Genomic DNA, 23,821 nt, shown 5'->3' with positions numbered 1-23,821 from the left:
TTTTAATCTTGTCTCCCTTTTGTTACTTTGCATTTTATCTTTTATAGGAACTTAATAAAATCAGGGTTTGTTTTTTAAATAAAGAGAGAAATGAGGTTGAAACGGAGGCCAGATGAGGGAAGGAACAGGCTCCCCTAAATCTTTTCCTATCACCCCAATTTGCTCTGTTGGCTGAGACAGGGACACATGGGGGAGACATGGAGGTTCTTTCACTTGGGTGTGGCACAGATCCGGGGGAGGGCTCTGCCCTCAGCACTGAAAGCAGCCTTATTTCCACCCCAAGGGTGGGTGGTCTCCAATGGGGGAAGAAGACCCCTCCTTTCCCCCCTGCAGACAACCCACCAAAGCTTCTAGTGGCCTCCGTCCCTGCTGCGTAAGGCAGGCTGCCACAACACAATCTGAGGCTGGCGTGGGTGCCAGAGGGAGCAAGTGCGCAAACAGTGTGCCTTCTGACACACGATAGGGACAGGGAACACAGTGCGGTATTGTGTTATCAGGATCTGGGATCTGCTTTGAGCCAAGTTCACGTAACCAGAAGGAAACCAAAGAAAGTTCCTCTCCTGAGGATGAGACCTGGCAGGACAAAGGGGCAGCTGAGCCAGGGGAGGGGAGGGGGGAAGGAGGAGGGCAAAAGAGGGGAGGGGAGGAGGGGAAGGGGAGAGAGGAGAGGGGAGGGGAAGAGGGAAGCAGAAGGGGAGGGGAGGGAAGGATTAGGGCAAAAAAAGGAGAGGGGGAAGAGGGGAGACGAGGGGAAGGGGAGAGGTAGGGGAGGAGTGGAAGGGGATCAGGAGGGGACGCAGAAGGGAAGATGAGAGGGAGGAAAGGAGGAGGGGAAAAGAGGGGTGGAGGGGGGAAGGGGAGAAGGGAGGGGAGGAGGAAGGGGAAAAGAAGAGGGGGTGGAGAGGGAGGAGGGTGAAGGGGAGAGGGGAGGGAAAAGAAGAGGGGGTGGAGAGGGGAGGGGAAGGGGAGAGGGGAGGAGGAAGGGGGAAAGAAGAGAGGGGTGGAGAGGAGTGGAAGGTAGAGAAAGGGGCGGGAAGGTGAGAGGGAGCAGAGTGGGAAGAGAGCAAAAGAGGAGAGGGGAGCGGTGGAGGAGGAAGGAGGGGAGGGGAAGGGAGAGGGTGGGGAGAAGGAGAGGAAAAGAGGAGGGAGGAGAACAGGAGGTAAGTGAAGAGGGGAGGAGAGAAGAGGGGAAGGGAGAGGGGGGAAGGGGAGAAGGGAGGGGAGGAGGAAGGGGAAAAGAAGAGGGGATGGAGAGGGAGGAGAGTGAAGGGAAGAGGGGAGAGAAGGAGGAGGGGGAAAGAAGAGGGGGTGGAGAGGGGAGGGGGAAGGGGATAGGGGAGGAGGAAGGGGGAAAGAGGAGAGGGGTGGAGAGGAGTGGAAGGGTAGAGAAAGGGGCGGGAAGGGGAGAGGGAGCAGAGTGGGAAGAGAGCAAAAGAGGAGAGGGGAGCGGTGGAGAGGGAAGGAGGGGAAGGGAGAGGGTGGGGAGAAGGAGAGGAAAAGAGGAGAGAGGAGAACAGGAGGTAAGTGAAGAGGGGAGGAGAAAAGAGGGGAGGGGAGGAACGTAGCTTCACTTGTACTGAATGTGAAGTCGTAGAGTGAACATTCACTACCTTTGAGCCAAGAGCCGTGGAAGGGGAACCTGGGGGAGTAGTGACAGGGGAGGGAGCTGGTGTGTGTTTGTATAGTTGAATGTGTCGTAATGGGTGTCTGTGTGAAATAGTGTGTTGGCCCTGAGAGCTGTTGGCACTAGAGGGCTGCAGGGTGGCCAGTTCCCCGTGCAGGGACGTGTCGTGAAGACGTTGAGAAATACCCAGCCCTGGGCCCTGATGTTCGGTTTTGGTATGCTGGTACGTTTGGTATGGGGTTATTCTTGGGGCGATGGGTAGAAGCAGGCCATGGCTTTATGGAGGCGTCAGGCAGGAGGAGATATGACAAGGAGAGGGTCACCTTCAGGAACCATGGAGGTCTTCCACACTCCTCCTCTTCGTCTCATCTCCATCTATCAGTAGGTCTTCAATGACTCTGTCCTCCATGTCCTGTAAGGCCTCCCTCATCCATGATGTGATCATCCATGATGAGATGACCAACCATGACCTGGTTGGGTTGTGAAAGGGAGGATTGACTTGTCTCACATTTGAGTGGATGGCATCAACCAAGACCCCAGGACAGGGATGGAGTGTGGTGATAGTCACCATGGAATCTCTTCATGGCTTTCAGGCACCTTGAAAAAACATCTCCACCCTTTTAAGAAGAAACGGGACCATCGTTCGTTTGAAAGTAGATATGGTCTCCTGCTTGAACAGGGGTAGAAGACCTCCAATGTCTCTTTCAACTCTGCTTTTCTGTTCCTTATGTTCCTTCCTTATGAAGAAACCAGAAGGACTACGTTCTCCTCAATATCACAGCTCCATCTCCTCTTCCTTAACACCCCTGGCTCTCAAGATGCTAATGTTTGGCCTGATGGACCCATCACTTCATCCAGCAGGCCTCCATCCCTGTTTCTTCAGGGCCCACGTTTGGACATAAAGCACCGAGATCTGTTTCACTTACATCTGCTTTGAAGATCGTCTGATCAAGTTTCAGCCCATCATCTAGACTCCATCCACACCCGGGCACCGTGGACAGGAGTCCTTCCAGAACCTCACAATGTCCTGATGAACCTCAAGAGATACAAGTCCAAAGCAAACCCAAGAAATGCAGAAGAAGAAATTGGGATATTTTTATTTGATAAACATGGGCAGAGTCACCCTAATTCCCTAATGAGCTGCTACTATTGAGAGTAGGAAAAAAGCAGAGTTGAAGTTTCAGCAGGGGAAAGAAGCTAAGAGATTCCCTCAACCATCCAGGTTCCTGGAAGCATCAAATCGAGGTGTTGCTTTTTTTTTTAAAGGTATTAACAGATTCTACACATTTGCGATCTACTTCCCAATTAGTCACACCTCAAAGTGGTTTACCCAAAAAAAGAAAATGTGAATTATTAAGAGACATTAACAAGGAGGCTGCCTTTATCTTCTCGGCTGGGGCAAGGCATAGATTCAACGCCTTCACCCTTTTATAACTTGATTGCTTTGCACTGTTTCTTCACTTCCCGCGCCATCTCTTCTGCACCAAAAGGCTCAATGTTCCCATGGAGGACCAGAAGATTCTGCGAAGAGAAGAAAACTCTCGGGATCATCTCGTTCAGAAAAAAAATGGCAGACTTACTCAACGTTGGCCCTTAACGCAAACCCAGTGTTTGCAGGGGGGAATGAACGACTTGCTGTTCTGACCCAGAAACCTTCCTTAGAAAGCAAGAAGCAAAGTCTGGGTCCATGCAAAACCTCTTTTATTTACACGACTGTGAGTCCCTTTCAGTCACAGTCAGCCAGGCTTAGCTAACAGTCTTTCCGAGGAATGTTTATCCACACGAACCTTATCTCGCTTGGAGAGCTGCCAGAAAACTAGTTTCCCAAATGCAGGGCAAAGCAAAACTTGGCACAGAGTCTCTTGGAGTCACAAACAGAACTTTCCACTCTTGAACGGACCGAAGGAACGGATTGTTTCCTGCAGAAGCCCCCTCCCCATCCGCTCCTCTTTTGAGTCCTATGGGAGGGGCCAATCACCTCCAAGGTGTGGCTTTACTCCCAAGCTGACCCTGATTACGGAGATGTTCTTGTCTTCCGGCAGCTCTGCGCATGCGCACACTGGGAACAGGCTCCAGCTGTTCCTCTGCCTCACTGCTGTCTAGCTCCCTCTCTGCCTCCGACGCAGAGCCCTCGCCTCAGCTTTCTCGGCCCCCAGGACTGGCCCAGGTTCCTCCTGGGGGTGGACTGGGGCAGGCCTGACACGAGCCCTCTTCAGGTATAATCAACCCCAACAGAAGCCGTCCTTGACTTACGACTACAATCGAGCCTGACATTTATGTTGGTAAGGGAGACCCTTGTTAAGTGAGTTTTGCCCCATTTTATAACTTTTCCCGACGCCCGATTGTTAAGGGAATCGGTGCAGTCGTTAAGTGAGTTGCTAAGCGAATCCAACTTCCCCATTGGACTTTGCCCGTCAGAAAATCTCAAGAGTGGGACAGGTGACCCCGGGACATGGCAGCCGTCATAAATATGAGTCGGGTACCAAGCAAGAGAGCCGAGGTGGCGCAGTGGTTAAATGCAGCACTGCAGGCTACTTCAGCTGACTGCAGTTCTGCAGTTCGGCTGTTCAAATCTCACCGGCTCAAGGTTGACTCAGCCTTCCATCCTTCCGAGGTGGGTAAAATGAGGACCCAGATTGTTGTTGGGGGCAATATGCTGACTCTGTAAACCGCTTAGAGAGGGCTGAAAGCCCTATGAAGCGGTATATAAGTCTAACTGCTATTGCTATTGCTATTGTTATCTAAATTTTGGTCCCGTCAGCATGGAGATGCTGAAAATGCTCCTAAGGGTGAAAAGATCCGTCCTGGGGCCCTTTTGTCCCTGTTGCTGTCACTTTGAGTGGCCACGAAAGGAACGGCCAGTGGGTCAAACCCCATCTGGACAAATGTGCAAGGTTCCATCTACTCACGTCTGCAAGGATGAGCTCGGCGTCACGCTCGGTGCTTGTGGCATTCATGATGCTTGGAAGGGGAACCCGGTTCTTGGCGAAGATCCCTGCAAGAGGACAATAAGCCATTGGACTCACCTTCCCTTTCCTGATCGAGACCCTCACTCGCTTCCTTCTAGGGAGACATCCCCCCCCACCCCACCCCAAAAGGCTGTGGATTGATCTACCGGCACTTGCTTTCCCTCCTAAGCAAATACATCCGTGTGTGTGTGTGTGTGTGTGTGTGTGTGTGTGTGTGTTTGCAATTAAATAAATAAAAAAGTGAGTCCATCTCTATTTACCCATTTCTGGAAAATCTCTAGCTCTCTCAGTGACGACCCCTTTCGAGAATTTCTAAGGTTTCCGATACAGATTAACAGAGTTGGAAGGGACTTCGTAGGTCATCTAGTCCAACCCCCTACCCAGCAGGAGAGCCTACACCATTCCTGACAGACAGCAGTCCAGTCTCTTCTTGAAAGCTTCCAGGGATGAATCTCCCACAACGTCCGAAGGCAACTTCTCTTCCATGGGTTGATGGTTCTCACTGTCAGGAAATTCTTCCTTATTTCCAGGTTGAATCTCTCCTTGGTCAGTTTCCATCCATTCTTCCTTCTCTGGCCTTCAAAGGTGCTTTGGGAAATAGCTTAACCCCTTCTTCTCAATGAAGGTTCAATGAACCTTGAACCTTCTCTGTCCTCAACTTAAGACCGCAATGGAGCGCCCCAAATTTATGTTGCTAAGTAGAGTCACTCCAATTTGGAAGGTTAGAAATTAATAATTTTCAGTTGCTTCTCTCCTTGGTCAGTTGCCATCCATTCTTCCTTGTCTGGCCTCCAAATGCTTTGGGGAATAGCTGGACCCCCTTCCTCCTCTCTGAGGCAGCCCCTCAAATACTGGAAGATGCTCTCCTGTCTCCCCTGGTCCTTCTCTCCCCTAGACCAGCCAGGCCCAGTTCCTGCAACCATTCTTCGTATGTTTTAGCCTCCAGTCCCCCTCATCATCTTTGTTTATTTCTCTGCACTCTTTCTAGAGTCTCGATCTCTTTTTTATACTTTTTTATACTCAGCCTTCTGTCCTTCTGAGGTCGGTAAAATTAGGATTGTTGGGGGGGGGCAGAGGCTGACTCTGAAAACCACTTAGAGAGGGCTGTAAAGGACTGTGAAGCAGTATATAAGTCTACGTGCTATTGCCACCTTCCTGCCATTCCCATTTCCTTCCTTCCCTCCCTCCCACCCTCGCCATGGTGGCAGAGTGGCTAAAATGCAGTATTGCAGGCTAATTCTGCTGACTGCCAGCAGTTCGATTCTCACCGGCTCCAGGTCGACTCAGCCTTCCATCCTTCCAAGGTGGTTAAAAATGAGGAGCCAGATTGTTGGGGACAAATATGCTCACTCTATAAACTGCTTAGAGTAGGGCTGGGAAGCACTGCAAAGCGTTATATAAGTCTAAGTGCTATTCTCATTGCTCTAACTCCTTTCTTGAGGATCGTAACAACAGAAGGGCAGCAAAGAAATTTGAGGTTTGCTAATTATGAATATTCGTGCTTACACCAGTGATTATCTACGCGAAGGAAGTGCTACCGTTTTCTCCTCTTCTGCCAAAATGTATATGAGTTCACCTTTTTTTTCTCCGTAGAGGGAATTCTTCCAGTGTGCACCGGTTAAATAAATAAATACCGGTAAATACTGCAGTTACCATTGAAGGGATATTTTGTCAGAGTTTTAACAGCATGATGTGTGTGTGTGTGTATATGTGTTTGTGTGTGTGTGTGTGTGTGTGTGTGTGTGTGTGTGTGTGTGTGTTATATTTTTCCAGTAATAAACGTACATAATTTGTGGGCACTGCATTGACTGGGTCAAATCCTTTTTTGAACAACATTAACGATGATAACAGAAATAGCATGTGAAATTCTTATTTCCAACTTCAGCAATATTTATCTCATTTCATATTTCTTTCACGTTCCCCCATTAATTCATTTAAACATAAATAACCTTTCTTTGGGCCCTATATTTGTGATCTCTTCCTAGGTATTGCCCTTCGATATTATAAAAATCGCTCATTATTCCACCGTAGCTTCAGCGACCATTGTTTTGAAATAAACACAGGAACAAAACACAGCACACTGAGCCTTTAGACCAGTATTTCTCAACCTTGGCGACTTTAAGTCCTCTGGACTTAAAGCACAGCTGGCTGGGGGATTCTGGGACTTGAAGTCCAGAGGACTTAAAGTCTCCAAGGTTGAGAAACACTGCTTTAGACAATTAATAGTGATTTATATATAAATATATACAGACATACACACGGTAGGTAAATCCCTTATCACTCAGCTACGGACACAAGGAGAGAAAGGAGATATACGAAGAGAGAGAGAAAAACACCCTCTAATGGCCACCTATATATAGGCACCTCTTAAAAGGGTAAATGACTTGTGTGGACCCCACCAGAGCCTTAAATAGGCGATACACGTAATGCTGAATCATCCTCGTTGCATCAGCTTACGGTTTACAACTTACAACCTTACATCAGCGGGCAGCTATGAAATCCTCCTCCCATTTAAAGCTGAACAAGCTGATAATCCAAACGCTTTGACAGAGTCTTTGTGCTTTTCCCCAGATATAGGAGCTACCAAAATTTGACTTCCAAAGACCGAAACTTACCATTGCAATGTGGCATATGATGCTCCATGATGGTTTCCGTGTATTTCGCTGCTGCTGTTACCTACAACAGCAAGAAGGGACAAGTCAAAAATCGGAGCTGGAGAACATAAAGAAAATCCCCAAGACTGGTGGTGAGGGGACTAGAATGGAAGTAGAAACTATGTTCTCCCCCCCCCCCACCAAAAAAGGGAATTTTGGGATCCAAAAAGCTGTTTACGCTTTGAAAAAATAGGAAAAAAATAGATATTATTTCCATCCAAGCTAGGACCTGGCTCTCCTCCATAATTCCCAGTTCTGCGACGGATGCTTGCAATACCTTTTTGCAATGTCCAACATTTGGACATTTAAAGGTGTGACCCCCCCTTCCCCCCCCCCAGTATCTTAAATAGCTTCAAGCTTACATCTCCACTGGGGGAAGAAAGTTCCACGGTCCTGTAAAGAGAAGAAGGAGAGGGGAGAATCTATCTGTGATATGTGATTTTATCTCGTCCACTTCGGCGGCCTCACTATATTTTCCCAGCATCTGACAAACCAGCATGGATTTGCTTCCAGAGAGGACGGCAAATCAGGGTCAAAAAAAGTCAAGATGGCAGCCAGAAGGGCATGAAGGAAGAAGCCCCCTCGGGGAATTTACGTGCCAACAGCCAGACCTTTGAATGAACTCCTGTGTCCCCCACCCCCACCCACTGGAAAGTTCCCATGATTGGGCTGTCCTTTTGATTTGATTCTCCTAAATTCCCGAAAAGATTGAGAAGATGGAAAGAGAGAGAAGGATGGAAGGGAAGGGAAAGGGGAGGGGAAGGGAGAGGGGAAGAGAAGGGAGAGGAGAGGAGAAGGAAAAGAGAGAGAAGGGGACAGGAAGGGAGAAGGGAAGAGAAGGGAAGGAGGGAAAAGGAGAGGGGAGGGAGGGAGGAAGGAAGGAAGGAAGGGGAAAAGAGAGAGGAGGGGACAGGAAGGGAGAGGGGAAGGGAGGGAGGGAGGGAAAAGGAGAGGGGAGGGAGGAAGGAAGGGAGGAAGGAAGGGGAAAAGAGAGAGGAGGGGACAGGAAGGGAGAGGGGAAGGGAGGGAGGGAGGGAAAAGGAGAGGGGAGGGAGGAAGGAAGGGAGGAAGGAAGGAAGGGGGAAGGAAAGGGAAAGGAGAGAGGAGGGGACAGGAAGGGAGAGGGGGAAGGGAGGGAGGGAGGGAAAAGGAGAGGGGAGGGAGGAAGGAAGGAAGGAAAGAAGGAAGGAAGGAAGGAAGGGGGGAAGGAAGGGGGAAGGAGAGAGGAGGAGACAGGAAGGGAGAGGGGAAGGGAGGGAGGGAAAAGGAGAGGGGAGGGAGGAAGGAAGGAAGGAAAGAAGGAAGGAAGGGGGGAAGGAAGGGGGGAAGGAAGGGGAAAGGAGAGAGGAGGGGACAGGAAGGGAGAGGGGAAGGGGAAGGGAGGGGAGGGAAAAGGAGAGGGGAGGGAGGAAGGAAGGAAGGAAAGAAGGAAGGAAGGAAAGAAGGAAGGAAGGAAGAAGGAAGGAGGTCAGGAAGGAAGGGGAAAGGAGAGAGGGAGGAGTGGGAGAGGGAAAGGGATGGAAGAAAAGGGAAGAAAAGGAGGAGGGGGGAGGGAAGGTAGGAAGGAAGGAAAGAAGGAAGGTAGGAAGGAAAGAAGGAAGGAAGAAAAGGGATAGAGGAAGGGAGCGAGAGGGAAGGGGAAGGGGAAGGAAGGAGGGAGGGAGGGGGAGGAAATTATTTCCTAAAAACATCTTATTCTTTATCCCCAAAAATGAAAAACCTAAAGATCAGCTCTTCGATTTTCTCTTCCATTCCCATCCTAGTTGGATTTTGGGTGCGGATGATCTTCTTCGCATGAAACTTTGAATCTACACGTTCTCCAGAGATTAACACTCCCACCCCCCACCCCCCCCACCCATAATGTACTTGCTGCAAGGTTTCCCAGTGGAATCCATCCTCTACAGGAGAGACCATCATCGTTCAACAACAACAAAACACCACCCATGTTTGGGGGTATCTTTGGGGCTCATTTTGCAAAGCAGCCCAGAGCTTGGAGGAGACCCCCCAAGACCCCCTCCTTCCGCTGGGCTCTGCAGAGCAAGAAGCTTGCATACTTGCAAGATCCGGCTTTCAGGTTGATGGCCAGGTGCTCCTGCTCAGTGGCAAAAGTGACGCTGCAGTCGTGCTTCTAGAATTGAAAAGAGGAAGAAGAGAAAGAGAGCAGAGGGCCTCAGAGGCCTGACAAGGTTTTTGGTCCAGGAGGAGCATTACATTTTCCTTCCTTCCTTCCTTCCTTCCTTCCTTCCTTCCTTCCTTTCTTCTCTTCCTTCCTTTCCACTTTTCCTTCTGCCTTCTTCTCTGCTCCCTTTCACCTTCCCTTCTTCCTTTCTTCCTTCCCCTTCCTTCCTTCTTCCCTCCATCCCTTCTTACTTCCCATCTATTCTCCTTCCTTCCATCCTTCCTTCCTTGTGATTCCCTTCTTCTCTTCCTTCCTCCTCTCCTTCCTTCCTTTTTACTTTCCCTTCTCTCTTCCTCCCTCCCTTTTTCCTTCTTCCTTCCTCTTCTCCTTTCTTCCTCCCCTCCCACTTTCCCTTCTTCCTTCCTGCCTCCACCCCTTTCACCTTCCTTCTTCCTTCCTTCCTTCCTTCTCACCTTCCTTTCTTCTCTTCCTTCCTTCCCACTTTCCCTTCTGCCTTCTGCCTTCTTCTCTGCTCCCTTTCACCTTCCTTCTTCCTTTCTTCCTTCCCCTTCCTTCCTTCTTCCCTCCATCCCTTCTTACTTCCTACCTATTCTCCTTCCTTCCATCCTTCCTTCCTTGTGATTCCCTTCTTCTCTTCCTTCCCCCTCTCCTTCCTTCCTTTCCACTTTCCCTTCTCCCTTCCTCCCTCCCTTTTTCCTTCTTCCTTCCTCTTCTCCTTTCTTCCTCCCCTCCACTTTCCCTTCTTCCTTCCTGCCTCCACCCCTTTCACCTTCCCTTCTTCCTCCAAATCTTCTTCCCTCTCTCTTTCTCATCTTTCCTTCGTCCTCTCTCCCTCCCTCCGTCCCCAAAGTTGCTCCAAAGTAGAAGAGTTCTCCTCTGCCCTCAGAACCTAATTCTCATTGTAGCAGATGTTTTATGAAGCCCAGCTAACATTTCTCCACATCTGCATTTTCAAATCCTCCTTCCCCCCCCCCCCCCGTCCCCCATCGCTGTGGATTGAGGTCCGTTCCCAGGCTCCTGGTTAGCTTTCTATACTAAACAACGTTCCACAACTTTTCAAGGACTTAAACCTCCTCAAGGTTATTTTCTCTTCAGGCATTGGGATTGCGAAGAACATCCCTACACTCAGTTCCTCCAGACTGGAAGGTACCTTGGGGGGGGGGGGCTGGAGGTGGGAAGAGTTAAATAGATGCTCCCTAATTATCTAAGTAGGCATCTGAAGGTCTCCATGGCGCAGCCTTGATGGAGAGGTAGAATAGAATAGAAGAACAGAGTTGGGAGGGACCTTGGAGGTCCTCTAGTCCAACCCCCTGCCTAGGCAGGAAACCCTACACCACTTCAGACAAACGGCTGTCCAATCTCTCCTTAAAAACTTCCAGTGTTGGAGCATCCACAACCTCTGGAGGCAACTTCTGTTCCACTGATTAATTGTTCTAAGTGTCAGGAAGTTTCTCCTTAGTTCTAAGTTGCTTCTCTCCTTGATTAGTTTCCACCCATTGCTTCTTGTTCTATCCTCAGGTGCTTTGGAGAATAGCTTGACCCCCTTTTCTTTGGGGCAACCCCTGAAATATTGGAAGACTGCTATCATGTCTCCCCTGGTCCTTCTTTTCATTAAACTAGACATACCCAGTTCCTGCAACCGTTCTTCGTATGTTTTAGTCTCCAGTCCCCTAATCCTCTTTGTTGCTCTTCTCTGCACTCTTTCTAGAGTCTCCACATCTTTTGTTTACGTTGTGGTGACCAAGGGGCCTTTGAATGGATTCTAAACTGGGGTCACACTTCATCCCTTTCCTCTGCCTGAACCAGAGTTTCATCGAGCCGAGGTGGCGCAGTGGTTAGGGTGCAGGCCACTTCAGATGACTGTTATCTGCAGTTCAGCGGTTCTAATCTCACCGGCTCAAAGGTTGACTCAGCCTTCCGTCCTTCCGAGGTGGGTGAAATGAGGACCCGGATTGTTGTTGGGGGTGATATGCTGACTCTGTAAACCGCTTAGAGAGGGCTGAAAGCCCTGTGAAGCGGTATATAAGTCTAACTGCTATTGCTATTGCTATTTTGGGGAGGGGGGGATGCCTGAACAGGTCAAAACTTTTGGTCTCCAGCAAAAGAGGAAGGGAAGATGTTACCATCTTGATGGACAGCAGCTTCTTGCCTCCTTTCACATCCAAGAAGGAAACCTCGGTGTAGGTGGTTATGGAGCTGGCGGAAGCCGCCACGCTGAACGTGGGGCTGGCTGTGTGAGATATTTGGATTTTCATCTTCTTCCCAGCAGGCAGGCCGACCTGGATAAAATGGGGGGGGAGAGAGAGACACATTTAAAACCAGGCCATGAATAAAGACCGCTTAAGAAAGGGAAGCTTTACATGTTTTGTCCCCTGCCTCAATTCACTGCCTCGTTCTCCCACCTCGCTTCTGACACTCATCATCCTTCCTGAAGCCCTTGGGTGAAGAAGGTGGAGGAGGAGGAGGGGGAAAGAAGAAGAGGAGGAGAAGAGGAAGAGGAGGAAAAGGAGAAGGAGGAGAAGGAGGGGATGAGGAAGAGGCGGAGAGGAGGAGGAAAAGAAGAAGAAGCAGAGGAGGAGGGGGAGGAGGGGGAGGAGAGGAAGGATGAGAAGAAGAAGCAGAGGAAGAAGAGGAAGAGGAAGAAGAAGAAGGGGAGGGGGAGGAGAAGAGGAGGGGAGGAAAAGAAGAGGGGGAGGAGGAGAGGAGGAGAAGAAGAGGGAGATGGGGAGGAGAGGAGAAGAAGGAGAAGAAGGAGAAGAAGGAGAAGAAGGAGAAGAAGAAGAAGAAGAAGAAGAAGAAGAAGAAGAGGGGAGGAGAAGAGGAGGAGGAGAGGGGGGAGGGGGAGAAGAAGAACAAGAAAAAGAAGAGGAAGAAGAGGAGGAGGTGGAGGAAAAGAAGGGGAGGGGGAGAAGAGGAGGAGAAGAAGAAGAGGAAGAAGAGGAGGAGGAGGAAAAGAAGAGGAGGAGGAGGAGGAGAAGAAGAAAGAGGAGGAGGGGAGGGGGAAGGGAGGGGAGGGGAGGAGGAGGAGGAGGAGGCTTTTGAAAGTCAAGCAAAGGTCTTTTGAAAAAGAACAAAACAGCCAGTGCTTAGGAAGAGTGATCTGTCTCCTGCTCAGGGAACTCTCTTCTCTACTCAGATCATGAAACATCTGCAAGGAAACAACCAAGCTCAAAGAGCACCAAGGACCCCGCCCAACTCATCCTCCTCCTCCTCCTCCTCCTCCTCCTTTTCATCCTCCCTTCTAGCACTGATAATGCTACAAATTGTAGTGATGTAAGGTCTGCAAGAATATAAGAAATCTCAGAGCGCGCCAAGGACCTCAATTCTCCTCCTCTCGCCACCTTCTCCACCTCCTCCACAAACCTCCACGCGGGCCCTACACTTGCCTGGTATGATGAATGGGCCACGTGGAGATTCCTGGGAAGGGAGGAGAGGGGCAGGGTGGGAGGGGCCAGCGGGTCCTTGCAACAACCAGTCCAGCAAACCAGATGCGAAATTGACATCCGGTTCGCTCAAACCGGTGCCAACCAGCTGAATCCCACCCCTGATTCTAGCACTGAGGATGACACCCAGTTGGATCATGAACCATTTTCAGTGAGCACCAAGACCCCAAAGCCTTCTTTTTCCTCCTCCTCCTCCTCCTCCTCCTCCTCCTCCTCCTCCTCCTCCTCCTCCTCCTTTTCTGTTAAAATATTCATGACTGGGAGAGAACATGGGAACAAGGTCAGCCAATGAATAGGCATAGCAACTACGTCAGCCAAGGGGAGCTTAAACAGATCGGAGTCTGTGCAGAGAATTGAAACAGAAACTTAAGCAGTTTGCTGCTGTGAGAAGTAAACTTAGGAGGCTGTCTGGCCTTGTCTGCTGGGATGAAGCCAACTGCTTGTGTTTGCCTGTAACTCTCCTGCTCCTTCCCACTTGGAAGAACCACCTGTTGGTATTGTACATTCATTCATCTATTTTTATGTGTGTTAAAGAAGTTAATGAATCCAGCTGCCTCATTTATCCATCTCTGCTTTCTGGATCTGAATTTATGCAACAAACTCTGACATCCTCCTCTTCCTCCTCCTGAGTCAGGACCCCAGGAGAACCTCTCTCTCTCTCTCTATTTCCCATGAAAGCCACCCCCTCCTTGTTCTAGGAACAACTTCTGCTTCAGGAATCCTGGCTCAGATCAGATCTGCCCAGGGAACATTTCAGCTGCTCCATCAAAGAGGAATTTTCACCCTTCTGAGGACGACTTCCTGGAGAGCTGAGCAAGTTTAAAAGCCCACCCCTCTCCTAGAAAAATGAAACATCCTGGTAACGATTGAAAAAGGCAGAATATTATCATTTCCCTGGATCAGAAATGGAGAAACGTGTTTTAGGCAGACTCACTCTTTATAGCCTCCCCCCCCTTTGTCAATGGGCTGTTAAAAGGCCTGGGCCTATTCTACATAACAAAGATCTCCCCCTCTTCAGCTCCAGGTTGATGGGATTAAGGCATGATAGCATTAGCCCTTGACCCATCTCACCACAGGACACCTGGGAAGAAGCGATGCTCAACCAAACTTGGACTCAAAGCACAGCCTAGAGAGTTGCCCCTGGGTGCCCCCCCCCTGGGAGTCTGACAACCAATCAGAAGACAAGATGAAGATCAAAGGCCAGAGAGGAGATAAAACCAGGGACTTTTAGCATCTCTGCTTCTCTCTTCTTCTTCATTCAACATCTGGAAGCCTCTGATCCCCACTTTTCTGTCCAGGAGCTCAAGCCACGTGGTCCTGTCCACCATTAAAACCATCTTTCCAAGCAGCCTCCGTGTTTCCAGTGTCTTTTCCCACACTTGGAGCTGAACCCAGAAGGGCGTTTCTCCCAACACAACATCACCCCAAAATGCCCAGGGAACTTACACCTGGCAATATTTTCTTGAGCTCGTCAGAGGTTGGGGCGGTGCCCTAACAAAAGGAAAAGAGAAAAAAAAGAGGGAGATAAATACATGAGTAGCCAAAATTGAGCCAAGAATGGCAAGCAAGGCCCTTACACACACACACACACACACCCATGGAAGGCAAGGTTTCTTTCCCATAGAAATCAACCATGACTCTATTACAGGAATGTTCCCTCACCTTCACTTTGGTCAGAGCGTTGTTGAAAAGGTGGTGGACCAAGGCCAGGACAGCGTTGAGGGCACTGGCAGGCAGGTAGACTGCAGACATCTTCTCTTTGCAGGGGGGCAGGTCGTCGGGGAGGGGCTCACATTCGAACGGTACCATTTCTCCATTTTTCTTTTGTATTTTGACCTAGAAAAGGAAGCGTCGATAGCAGCTTCGTCACCATTTCAAAAGCAAGTGAAACTTGCCCCAAAGGACACATTGGATTGGAGGGGTGCAGGGGCCACCCCCCCAACTTGGACATTAGATCTCTATGTCCAATTTTATTCGGGGCTCCTGCCCTCCACCCCCCCAACCAAAGCCTGCAATGCTTCCTTCATGGCAGGAAAGAAGCGAGAATCTCATTCTTTCCATAATTCTGTTTGCTGCTGTTGCAAAACAAAGTTTGGAGTTTGGAGACAAGGTCTTGCAACATCAGCTCTGGGTACTGGACATTTGACCTCGTCCTTGGATCTTCTGGCTCCCATGCCTCCGAGAACAGAATAGAATAGAATTAGGAATAAGAATAGAATGGAATGGAATAGAATAGAATATAAAGAATAGAATAGAATATAAAAAATAGAAAATAAAGAATAGAATTTTGAATAAGAATGGAATAGAAAGTATAAAGAACAAATAGAATAAAGAACAAAGAATAGAATAGAAAAGAATAGAATAGAATAGCATTCAGAATAAGAATGGAATGGACCAGAGAATAAAGAATACAATAGATTAAAGAACAAAGAATAGAATAGAAAAGACTAGAATGGAAAATAAAGAATAGAATAGAATATAAAAAATAGAAAATAAAGAATAGAATAGAATATAAAAAATAGAAAATAAAGAATAGAATAGAATATAAAAAATAGAAAATAAAGAATAGAATAGAAAATAAAGAAAAGAATTTTGAATAAGAATGGAATAAAAAGTATAAAGAACAAATAGAATAAAGAACAAAGAATAGAATAGTAGAATAGAATGAATAGAATACAATGAATAGAATAGAATAGAATAGCATTCAGAATAAGAATGGAATGGACCAGAGAATAAAGAATACAATAGAATAAAGAACAAAGAATAGAAAAGAATAGAATAGAATAGAATAGCATTAGGAATAAGAATAGAACAGAACAGAACAGAACAAAACAGAATAGAATAAGGAATAAGAATAGAATGGAATGGAATGGAATAGAGAATAAAGAATAAAATAGAAAATAAAGAATAGAACAGAATAGAATAGAATAGAATTAGGAATAAGACTAGAATAGAATGGAATGGAATAGAGAATAAAGAATAAAATAGAAAATAAAGAATAGAATAGAATAGAATAGAATAGAATGGAATGGAATGGAATGGAATGGAATAGAATAGCATTAGGAATAAGAATAGTATAGAATGGAATGGAATGGAATGGAACAGAACAGAATAGAATAGAATAGAATAAACAGAGTTGGAAGGGACCTTGGAGGTCTGCTAGTCCTAGATCATCTAGCCTTCCCATCCAACCACACTTCCATTGGAAGCTGAGGAGGCTTATGCAATAGGACTTTGTAGATACAGGAGGCCCAGCTGACTCCATTGACCCTGAGCCTTTGAGAAGGATGGAAGGCCATGCCCAACTACGCAAAGGAAGAGTTGTCAAGAGTTAGTAGCTGAGGTCAATCCCCATGAAAAGCTAGTGAAGAACTCTTCGTGTTGTATAGCAATTGGAAGTAGCCTTAGAAAGTTGACTTTACAACAGAACAGAATAGAATACAATAGAACAGAATAGAATAACAAGAGTTGGAAGGGCCCTTGGAGGTCTTCTAGTCCAACCCTCTGCTTAGGCAGGAAACCCTATACCATTCCAGACAAATGGTGGTCCAATCTCTTCTACTGCAGGACTGGAACTTCGTTGCTTGTATCCTTACAATTTATATTGATATGGATTGTTTCCTGGTTGCTTATTTGTACCCTGTGACTATCATTAAGTGTTGCCCCTTAGGATTCTTGACAAACGTATCTTGTCCATTTATGTCCACTGAGAGCACATCTGCACCAAAGACAAATTCCTTGTGTGTCCAATCACACTCAGCCAATAAAGAATTCTATTATATTCTTTGTTTTCTATTCAATTGCTTATTTTCTATTCTATGTCATTTCTTTCTAGCAGGGTGAAGTGACCACTGACCTTTTAGAACAGCTGGTTGACCTGATTGGGGAGACGATATTCTTGGGTGGCACTAATTTTGGGGACCCAAGAATATCATCTCCCCAATCAGGTCAACCGGCTGTTCTAAAAGGTCAGTGGCCACCTCACCCTGCTAGAAAGAAATGACACAAAAGCCCTACACAAAAGAACAACGGACACACAGCCAGCACCTCAGCCACACAGGGTGATACGAAACAGCCGACCGATCTACAAACATCAACTCCATGTACTAATCAGGCTGCAACTACACAGCCAATCAACCCACTTACAACACACACACACACATACACACACACACACACACACATGGGGATGTGATAAATAAGGTAGCCAACCACTCTTACCTTGAGATCAATGTTGATGTATTTTGTGTGGACGACTGGTTTTCCTGATATTTCATACCAAATATATCCAATATTCCCAATAGGTTTCTTGGCTATGAAAGATACAGAAATTGTGTCCCCCCCCCCCCCCACAATGCATTAAAATATGGTTTCTTCCAGCAGTTTCTCCAACCAGCTGTAACTCCTGGGCTTTCCAGAAGACACTATTCCTGCCAGTGAGATCTCAGGAGCTACGAATTGGGAGTTGCAAGGTTACATGCAACCAATAGCAGTTAGACTTCTATACCGCTTCATAGGGCTTTCAGCCCTCTCTAAGCGGTTTACAGAGTCAGCATATCGCCCCCACAGTCTGGGTCCTCATTTCACCCACCTCGGAAGGATGGAAGGCTGAGTCAACCTTGAGCCGGTGAGATTTGAACCGCTGAACTGCAGGTAACAGTCAGCTGAAGTGGCTTGCAGTACTGCACCCTAACCACTGTGCCACCAAGTTGTTTTGTCCAGCGGAGAAATGTGGAGAAAGGATGCCATGCACAACATTCTAAGATCCGGCTCTCATTTCAGTTTTGGGGAAAAGATTCTCATTTACTGACTCATTTACTGATTTTTCGTTCAAGAAAACATTTCAACATTTCAACCTCAAGTCAATAAGCCAGCATCTCTAAAGTTTAGGAAGATGCTGCTTGGAATTTTTCTTCTGGATTTCTTATCCAACCTCCCTAAAAATTGACTGTTATTTCATCTGAGCGCTGTCTTAACACATGGGCCTGATGGGCATAGGGGCCCCATCAGTGGTGGGTTTCAAAAATTGTTGGAACCTACTCTGTGGGTGTGGCCTCCTTTGTGGGAGTGGCTTGCCACCCATGTGACCGGATGGGAGTGGCTGGCCACCCATGTGACCGGATATGAAATTATGAATTAGTACTTAGGTCGGTCCAAGTAGCTATTCAGAAGTTAGTGGTTAGAAGCAATCGTAAAGCAAGATAGGGGAATTAAAACCAGAAATATTTTGTTGGCTATTTGAAAGGGAATATAATCTATATTTAATTTTACACATGTTAGCAGCTGCTGGAATTGTGTTTGCACAGCCGTGGAAAAACAGAGACATGTAAATGAATAAATATTACAATGGGCAGGAATAAATAAATTGACAATTAAAATCAAAAAGGCTTTGAATACTTTTTTCACGTGGGATTGGTTTTAGCAATTTCCAACTAACGGAAACAGAAATTAGAAATCCAAAAGTATGAAAGAAAACACCAATTATGTAAGGAAAGGTCCCTAAAATGTATAAGGAAATATTACTAGATCATTATTAAAGCGTAGCTAACTGCGGGACATTACACACCCACCAGTGGTGGGTTTCAAAAAAATTTGGAACATCTTCTGTAGGTGTGGCCTGCTTTCCGGGTCCACTGGTGGAACCTCTTCTAACCGGTTCGGTAGATTTGACGAACCGGTTCTACCGAATAGGTGCGAACTGGTAGGAACCCACCTCTGGGGCCCCATCCTAATCTGTGCATGTTAACCCTTCCATGCCCCTTATATCATATAACTACACCTATATATTTATCACGTTTTACTGCTTTTTTTATTAATAAAGGTAAAGGTTCCCCTCACACATTTGTGCTAGTTGTTCCCGACTCTAGGGGGCAGTGCTCATCTCCATTTCAAAGCCAGCTCTATCCGAAGATGTCTCCGTGGTCATGTGGCCGGCATGATTAAACACCGAAGGCACACAGAAGGCTCTTACCTATCCAGAGTTGGAAGGGACCTTGGAGGTCTTCTAGTCCAACCCCCTGCCTAGGCAGAAAACCCTATACTATTTCAGACAAATGGCTATCCAACATCTTCTTAAAAACTTCCAGTGTTGGGGCTTTCACAACTTCTGGAGGCAACTTCTGTTCCACTGATTAATTGTCCTCACTGTTGGGAAGTTTCTCCTTAGTTCTAAGTTGCTTCTCTCCATGATTAGAATAGAATAGAATAGACAGAGTTGGAAGGGACCTTGGAGGCTATCCAACCTCTTCTTAAAGACTTCCAGTGTTGGGGCATTCACAACTTCTGGAGGCAAGTTGTTCCACTGATTAATTGTTCTCACTGTCAGGAAGTTTCTCCTCCGTTCTAAGTTGCTTCTCTCCTTGATTAGTTTCCACCCATTGCATCTTCTCCTACCCTCAGGTGCTTTGGAGAATAGCTTGACTCCCTCTTCTTTGTGGCAGTCTCTGAGTTACAGCCCGTTACTTTCATTTCCCCAGGAACTGCTTGGGGAAATGAAAGGAAGTGCTGTATCTCCTTGAGAGGCTGGCTCATGGTCACCCAGCTGGAAGAAGGAGGGAGGACGCATACCAGACTCCGCTTGGGCTGACCATTATGAAAACATCTTGCCTGAACCCTTATATTGGGATGGGCAAGGAGAAGCAGTTTAGGGAAGGAAGTATAGAACGTAGGGATTTTGGTGCGTGATTTTCAGTTCTGGCTTTACACTCCTACAGTACACTTGATCGCTAATAAACTACACCTTTCTAAGTAAAGGTCTGTTTACTGTTTAGAGCAGTGGTATAGTCAACCTGGTCCCTAGCGCCCACTAGTGGGCGTTCCAGCTTTCATGGTGGGCAGTGGGGGGGGGGGGGGGTTTGCTGTAACTCTGCTTTATAAATTTTATAAAGTAAAGTTACTTCCCTACTTTATAAACCACCATTACTGTGGAACCGGTGGGCGGTTAGAACATTTGACTACTAACAGAGATACAAAAGTGGGCAGTTGGTATAAAAAGGTTGACTACCCCTGGTTTAGAGGTTTAAGTCGGGGATGAAAACAAAGACACTCACACAGTATTTGTTCAAATGTTAACACTGTTTTTTCCATCATCATGTCGGCGGCTGGGCACAACTGGAAGGCAAAGGAGGGAGAAAGGAAACATGAGTGGACAAGAACCGTAGATACCAGGCATCAGGGGTGGGTTTCAACCGGTTCACGGCGGTCCCTGCAAACCGGTTGGTCGCCGAACCCGGAAGTAAGTAACTTCCGGGAACGGCGAAGGCCCCCCCCCGAGCCTGCGCGCGCCCGCGCGCCCACACCCACTCCTAACCCGGTTTTGATGAATTCTGCGCTTCCACGCATGCGCAGGACGCATACAGCGCCTGCGCGATCCTCCAGGAGCAGCTGGAGCATCGCACAGATGCTAGTACGCCGCACACGTGCGTGAGGACGCCGCCGGCCTCGTTCCAACCAAACCGGTTGGAACGGGGCGAGAAATCCACCCCTGCCAGGCATCAAACGGGACCTTGAGGCTTCATTGTCGGGGATGGGGGTGGGGACAGACAGGGACAATAGGGGTGGCAAAACCTGCCTTGTAAACAGCCTTAGGGCCTGCACTCTCTGCCCCCCCTGCAACCTCTGTGCACACCATCCCATCAGCCAGCAAACAAGCATCAAGCCAGCATTGGAAGGCGACGGGCACTCAAATCTCCCCTAAAACTCATTGGGTCTCCAGGGGTGGGTTTCTCCTGGTTCGCACGGGTACGCCAGAACCGGTTCGTGAAATTTAGCATACCTTTTGGATCCTGTTCCAAAAGGAAGGAAGGAAGGATGGAAGGAAGGGGGAGAGATACACACAGGAAAGGAAGGAAGGAAGGAAGGAAGGAAGGAAGGAAGGAAGGAAGGAAGGAAGGAAGGAATGGGGGGAGGGAGAGTGAGAGAAAAAAGAGAGAGAGAAAGATAGAAAGAGAAAGAAAAAAGAAAAAGGAAGTGGGAGAGAGAGAAGAAAGAAAGAAAGAGGTGGAGAGAGACAAAAGGAAGGAAAGAGTGAGAGAGAGAGAGAGAGAGAGAGAGAGAGAGAGAGGAGAGAGAGAGAGAGAGAGAGAGAGAGAGAGAGAGAGAAAGAGACCTTATGACCACATGTGAGCCCAAAATTTTGGTTGCTAAGCAAGAGCGTTGTTAAGTGTGTTTCACCACATTTTCCAAGCTGGCCACGCCCACATGGTCACACGCCCACCAAGCCACACCCACCCAGTCACATGACCACCGAGCCACTCTCACAAAACAGGCCACACCTACAGAATAGGTTCTAAAAATTTTGGAACCCCCCCCCCCCTGTGGGTCTCCCAATATTTTTGGAGCCCAGGATGATGGCAGCAGCCTGACCGGGGAGAGGACGTAACCTCTGAGGTGTGTTGATTTATTTGACTACTATGGATCGATAAGGCCACTTGAGGTCACCAATTAGGGTCAATTACAGGTAATCCTCCATTTACAACAGTTGGTTTAGTGACCGAAGTTGCAGGGGACACTGAAAAAAAAGTTGATTCAGGGCCCTTTTTCACACTTATGACTGGTGCACAGAGCATACGACGCCTGCACGACGCTCCGCCGAAGCAGCTGGAGCGACGAGGAGGCATCGCGGAGCATTGCAGGAGGTAAGGATATATGTACGTGTGTGCGGGCGCGTGCATGTGTGCTGCACACGTTCACGTGGTGGACGCTGGGCTCCGTTGCTCAGTACCAGTTGCAACTGGATTCGGAACCCACCACTGGCCCGGGAGAGGTCATTTTCTCCCTCCCCAGGCTTCAGGAAAGCCTCCGGAGCCTTGGGAAGGGGTCGTATGTGGATACGCAGGGGAGCAGGGAGGATTGAATTGGTGTGGGCACACATGTGCATGCAATAGCACGTACACACACAATTTTGGTACCCCATAAGAAGAAGTTTCACCATCCCTCGTCTAGGTCTACGCGCCTGAAATTCCTAGATGGGATCTGAAGTCTGTTCTTCCTGGCCAAACTTTGGGACAAGTAGACTCCAAGAAGTCCCCTCCAAGATCCTGGCCACCCCCATCCTTCCAGGCCCATGATTCAACCACCTTAAATCCCCCAGACTTACCACACCGGGCATGACTTTCCCGAGCGTAGAATCCAAAAACTTATTCACTATCTTGGGAAGCATGCTGAAAGAGAAGACAAGCAGGCGCAAGAAATTATAGAGGACAAGTACGACCACAGTTCAGTCCAAAATTTCTGTGGCTAAGTGAGACCGTTGTTCAGTGAGTTTGGACCTTTCCGGCCACAGTTGGCGGGATCCCTGCAGTTCTTTAAGTGAGTCCTGCGGTTGTTAAGCGAATCTGTCTTCCCCATTGACTTTGCTTGTCGGAAGGTCACAAAAGGGGATCACCGCAACCGTCATAAATATGAGCCAGTTGCCAATCATCTGGATTTTGATCATATGACCATGAGGGGGGGGCACAATGGCCGTAAGTCTGAAAAACGGTCGTAAATCACTTTTTGCAGTGTGGCTGTGTTCTGTCCCAAGCCTCTAATATATACTTGGCTGTCTGCCACGACTAAGGAGGGAGATAAACAACCCCTTGGCTAGGAGCCCAGAAAAATTATCTCTATGGAAACAAGACTTGAACTCACGGAATTCTCCAAACTTTCGCTACACCTGGATTAGTAAACTGTTGTTTCCTGCAAAATTCTCCTCCCGTCGCCCCACCTATAAGCTCTCTGGGAGGGGCCAATCAGTAGCCACCTGTTTCCTATTTCCTTCTGTGACCCTTTTTCCAAAGCTGCTCCCTCCTCCTCACAGCCTCCCTCTGTTCCTCCTCACTGCTCCCTGACTCAGACGCCACCTGGGGGCCAACAGGCCTCTCTAGTCCCTGCTCTGCCTCCGAACAACCCCCCAGAGTCTTCCACAGCCTCTAGGGCAGCCCCATAGTGTTCGTCGCTGTCAGATTCCACCAACAGCTCAGCCGGCCGCTGTTGGGCCACAACAGGCTGTAACTTTGGACTCTTTTTAGAGTCCCCTGAAGCCTCCGGAGGACTAAAAAGGATCCTACGAGCAAACTGGAAGTTTGTTCATTTGCCCATAGGGCCGTGGGGTTTTTTTTTGTGTCCGTTTGGGGGGGTTTGCGCTCCGGAGACTTAGAGAAGTTCCTGAAGCGTCCGGAGGGCCTTCAGAAGGAGGGGGAGGCTCTTTTCGTCCTCCCCCAGGCTCCTATAAAGCCTCTGGAGCCTGGGGAGGGCGAAAAATGGCTTTACAAAAGGCCGAACTCTGCTGGCCAGCGCACACATGGCTCCTGCGATGCTCCGCGATGCCTCCGCGCTGCTCGGCAGAGCATCACGCAGAGACCGTATGCACGCAGGCTATAGGTTTGCCATCCGGGACCTATCCTGTATCTTTGTGCCTTTGGTTTTTTTCTTGCCTAAATGTAGAACGTAACGGGTTTTTTTTTCACCACGGGACTTAATTTTGTTTGATAGGAACCCTTGTTCAAATACGGCACATCTTGCAAGTTCTCACCTGCTGGGAAGGTTGGTTTTGCAACTCTTCACTACCACTTTACACAAAGTCACCTTCATGACCAAGTTGCCACTGGGGGATGTTGAAATCGTCACTGAGGAAAGCATTTCACCAACGACAGTGATCTGCATAGCCCCACCAATAAAGCTGGGGGGGGGGAGAGAAAAGGGATTATTTTGAGACTTTCTTCCTTCTTTCCTTCCTTTCACCATCCATCTTCCTCTTCCATCCTTCCGTCCTCTCTTCCTTCCTCCCGTCCTTCCACCATCCATCTTCCCCCCTTCCTCCCTTCCATCATCCATCTTCCTCCCTCCCTCCTTTCCTTCCACCATCCATCTTCCTTCCTTCCTTCTTCCTTCCTTCTTCCCTCCCTCCTCCCTTCCACCATCCATCTTCCTCCCTCCCGTCCTTCCACCATCCATCTTCCTCCCTCCCTCCTTTCCTTCCACCATCCATCTTTCTTCCTTCCTTCCTTCCT

The 23,821-nt window shown here is 48.1% G+C and overlaps 1 protein-coding gene across 1 annotated transcript in view; it reads right to left on the bottom strand.

Annotated features, from left to right (window-relative positions):
- Positions 1–2,695: 2,695 nt before the first annotated feature.
- Positions 2,696–23,821, bottom strand: part of LOC106551115 (BPI fold-containing family B member 6) — a 27,432-nt gene continuing 6,306 nt past the window's right edge. The window contains exons 2-13 of the mRNA XM_087720880.1: positions 23,344–23,490; positions 21,928–21,991; positions 19,880–19,940; positions 17,052–17,143; positions 14,493–14,666; positions 14,277–14,321; positions 11,511–11,666; positions 9,302–9,375; positions 7,610–7,640; positions 7,209–7,269; positions 4,534–4,619; positions 2,696–3,145 (exon numbers count right to left, since the gene is read on the bottom strand). Coding sequence (XP_087577006.1) covers positions 3,053–3,145; positions 4,534–4,619; positions 7,209–7,269; positions 7,610–7,640; positions 9,302–9,375; positions 11,511–11,666; positions 14,277–14,321; positions 14,493–14,666; positions 17,052–17,143; positions 19,880–19,940; positions 21,928–21,991; positions 23,344–23,490 — 1,084 coding nt within the window. The 3' untranslated portion in view covers positions 2,696–3,052. The remainder of the gene's footprint in view (positions 3,146–4,533; positions 4,620–7,208; positions 7,270–7,609; positions 7,641–9,301; positions 9,376–11,510; positions 11,667–14,276; positions 14,322–14,492; positions 14,667–17,051; positions 17,144–19,879; positions 19,941–21,927; positions 21,992–23,343; positions 23,491–23,821) is intronic.

This window comes from Thamnophis sirtalis, unplaced genomic scaffold (genome assembly GCF_051295495.1).
Source record: "Thamnophis sirtalis isolate CommonGarterSnake01/CBP01778 unplaced genomic scaffold, rThaSir2_p1.2 scaffold_7, whole genome shotgun sequence".
NCBI classification, from domain to species: domain Eukaryota; kingdom Metazoa; phylum Chordata; class Lepidosauria; order Squamata; family Natricidae; genus Thamnophis; species Thamnophis sirtalis.
The sequence above is the reverse complement of the archived record's forward strand: the minus strand, read 5'-3'. Positions and strand labels throughout refer to the sequence as shown.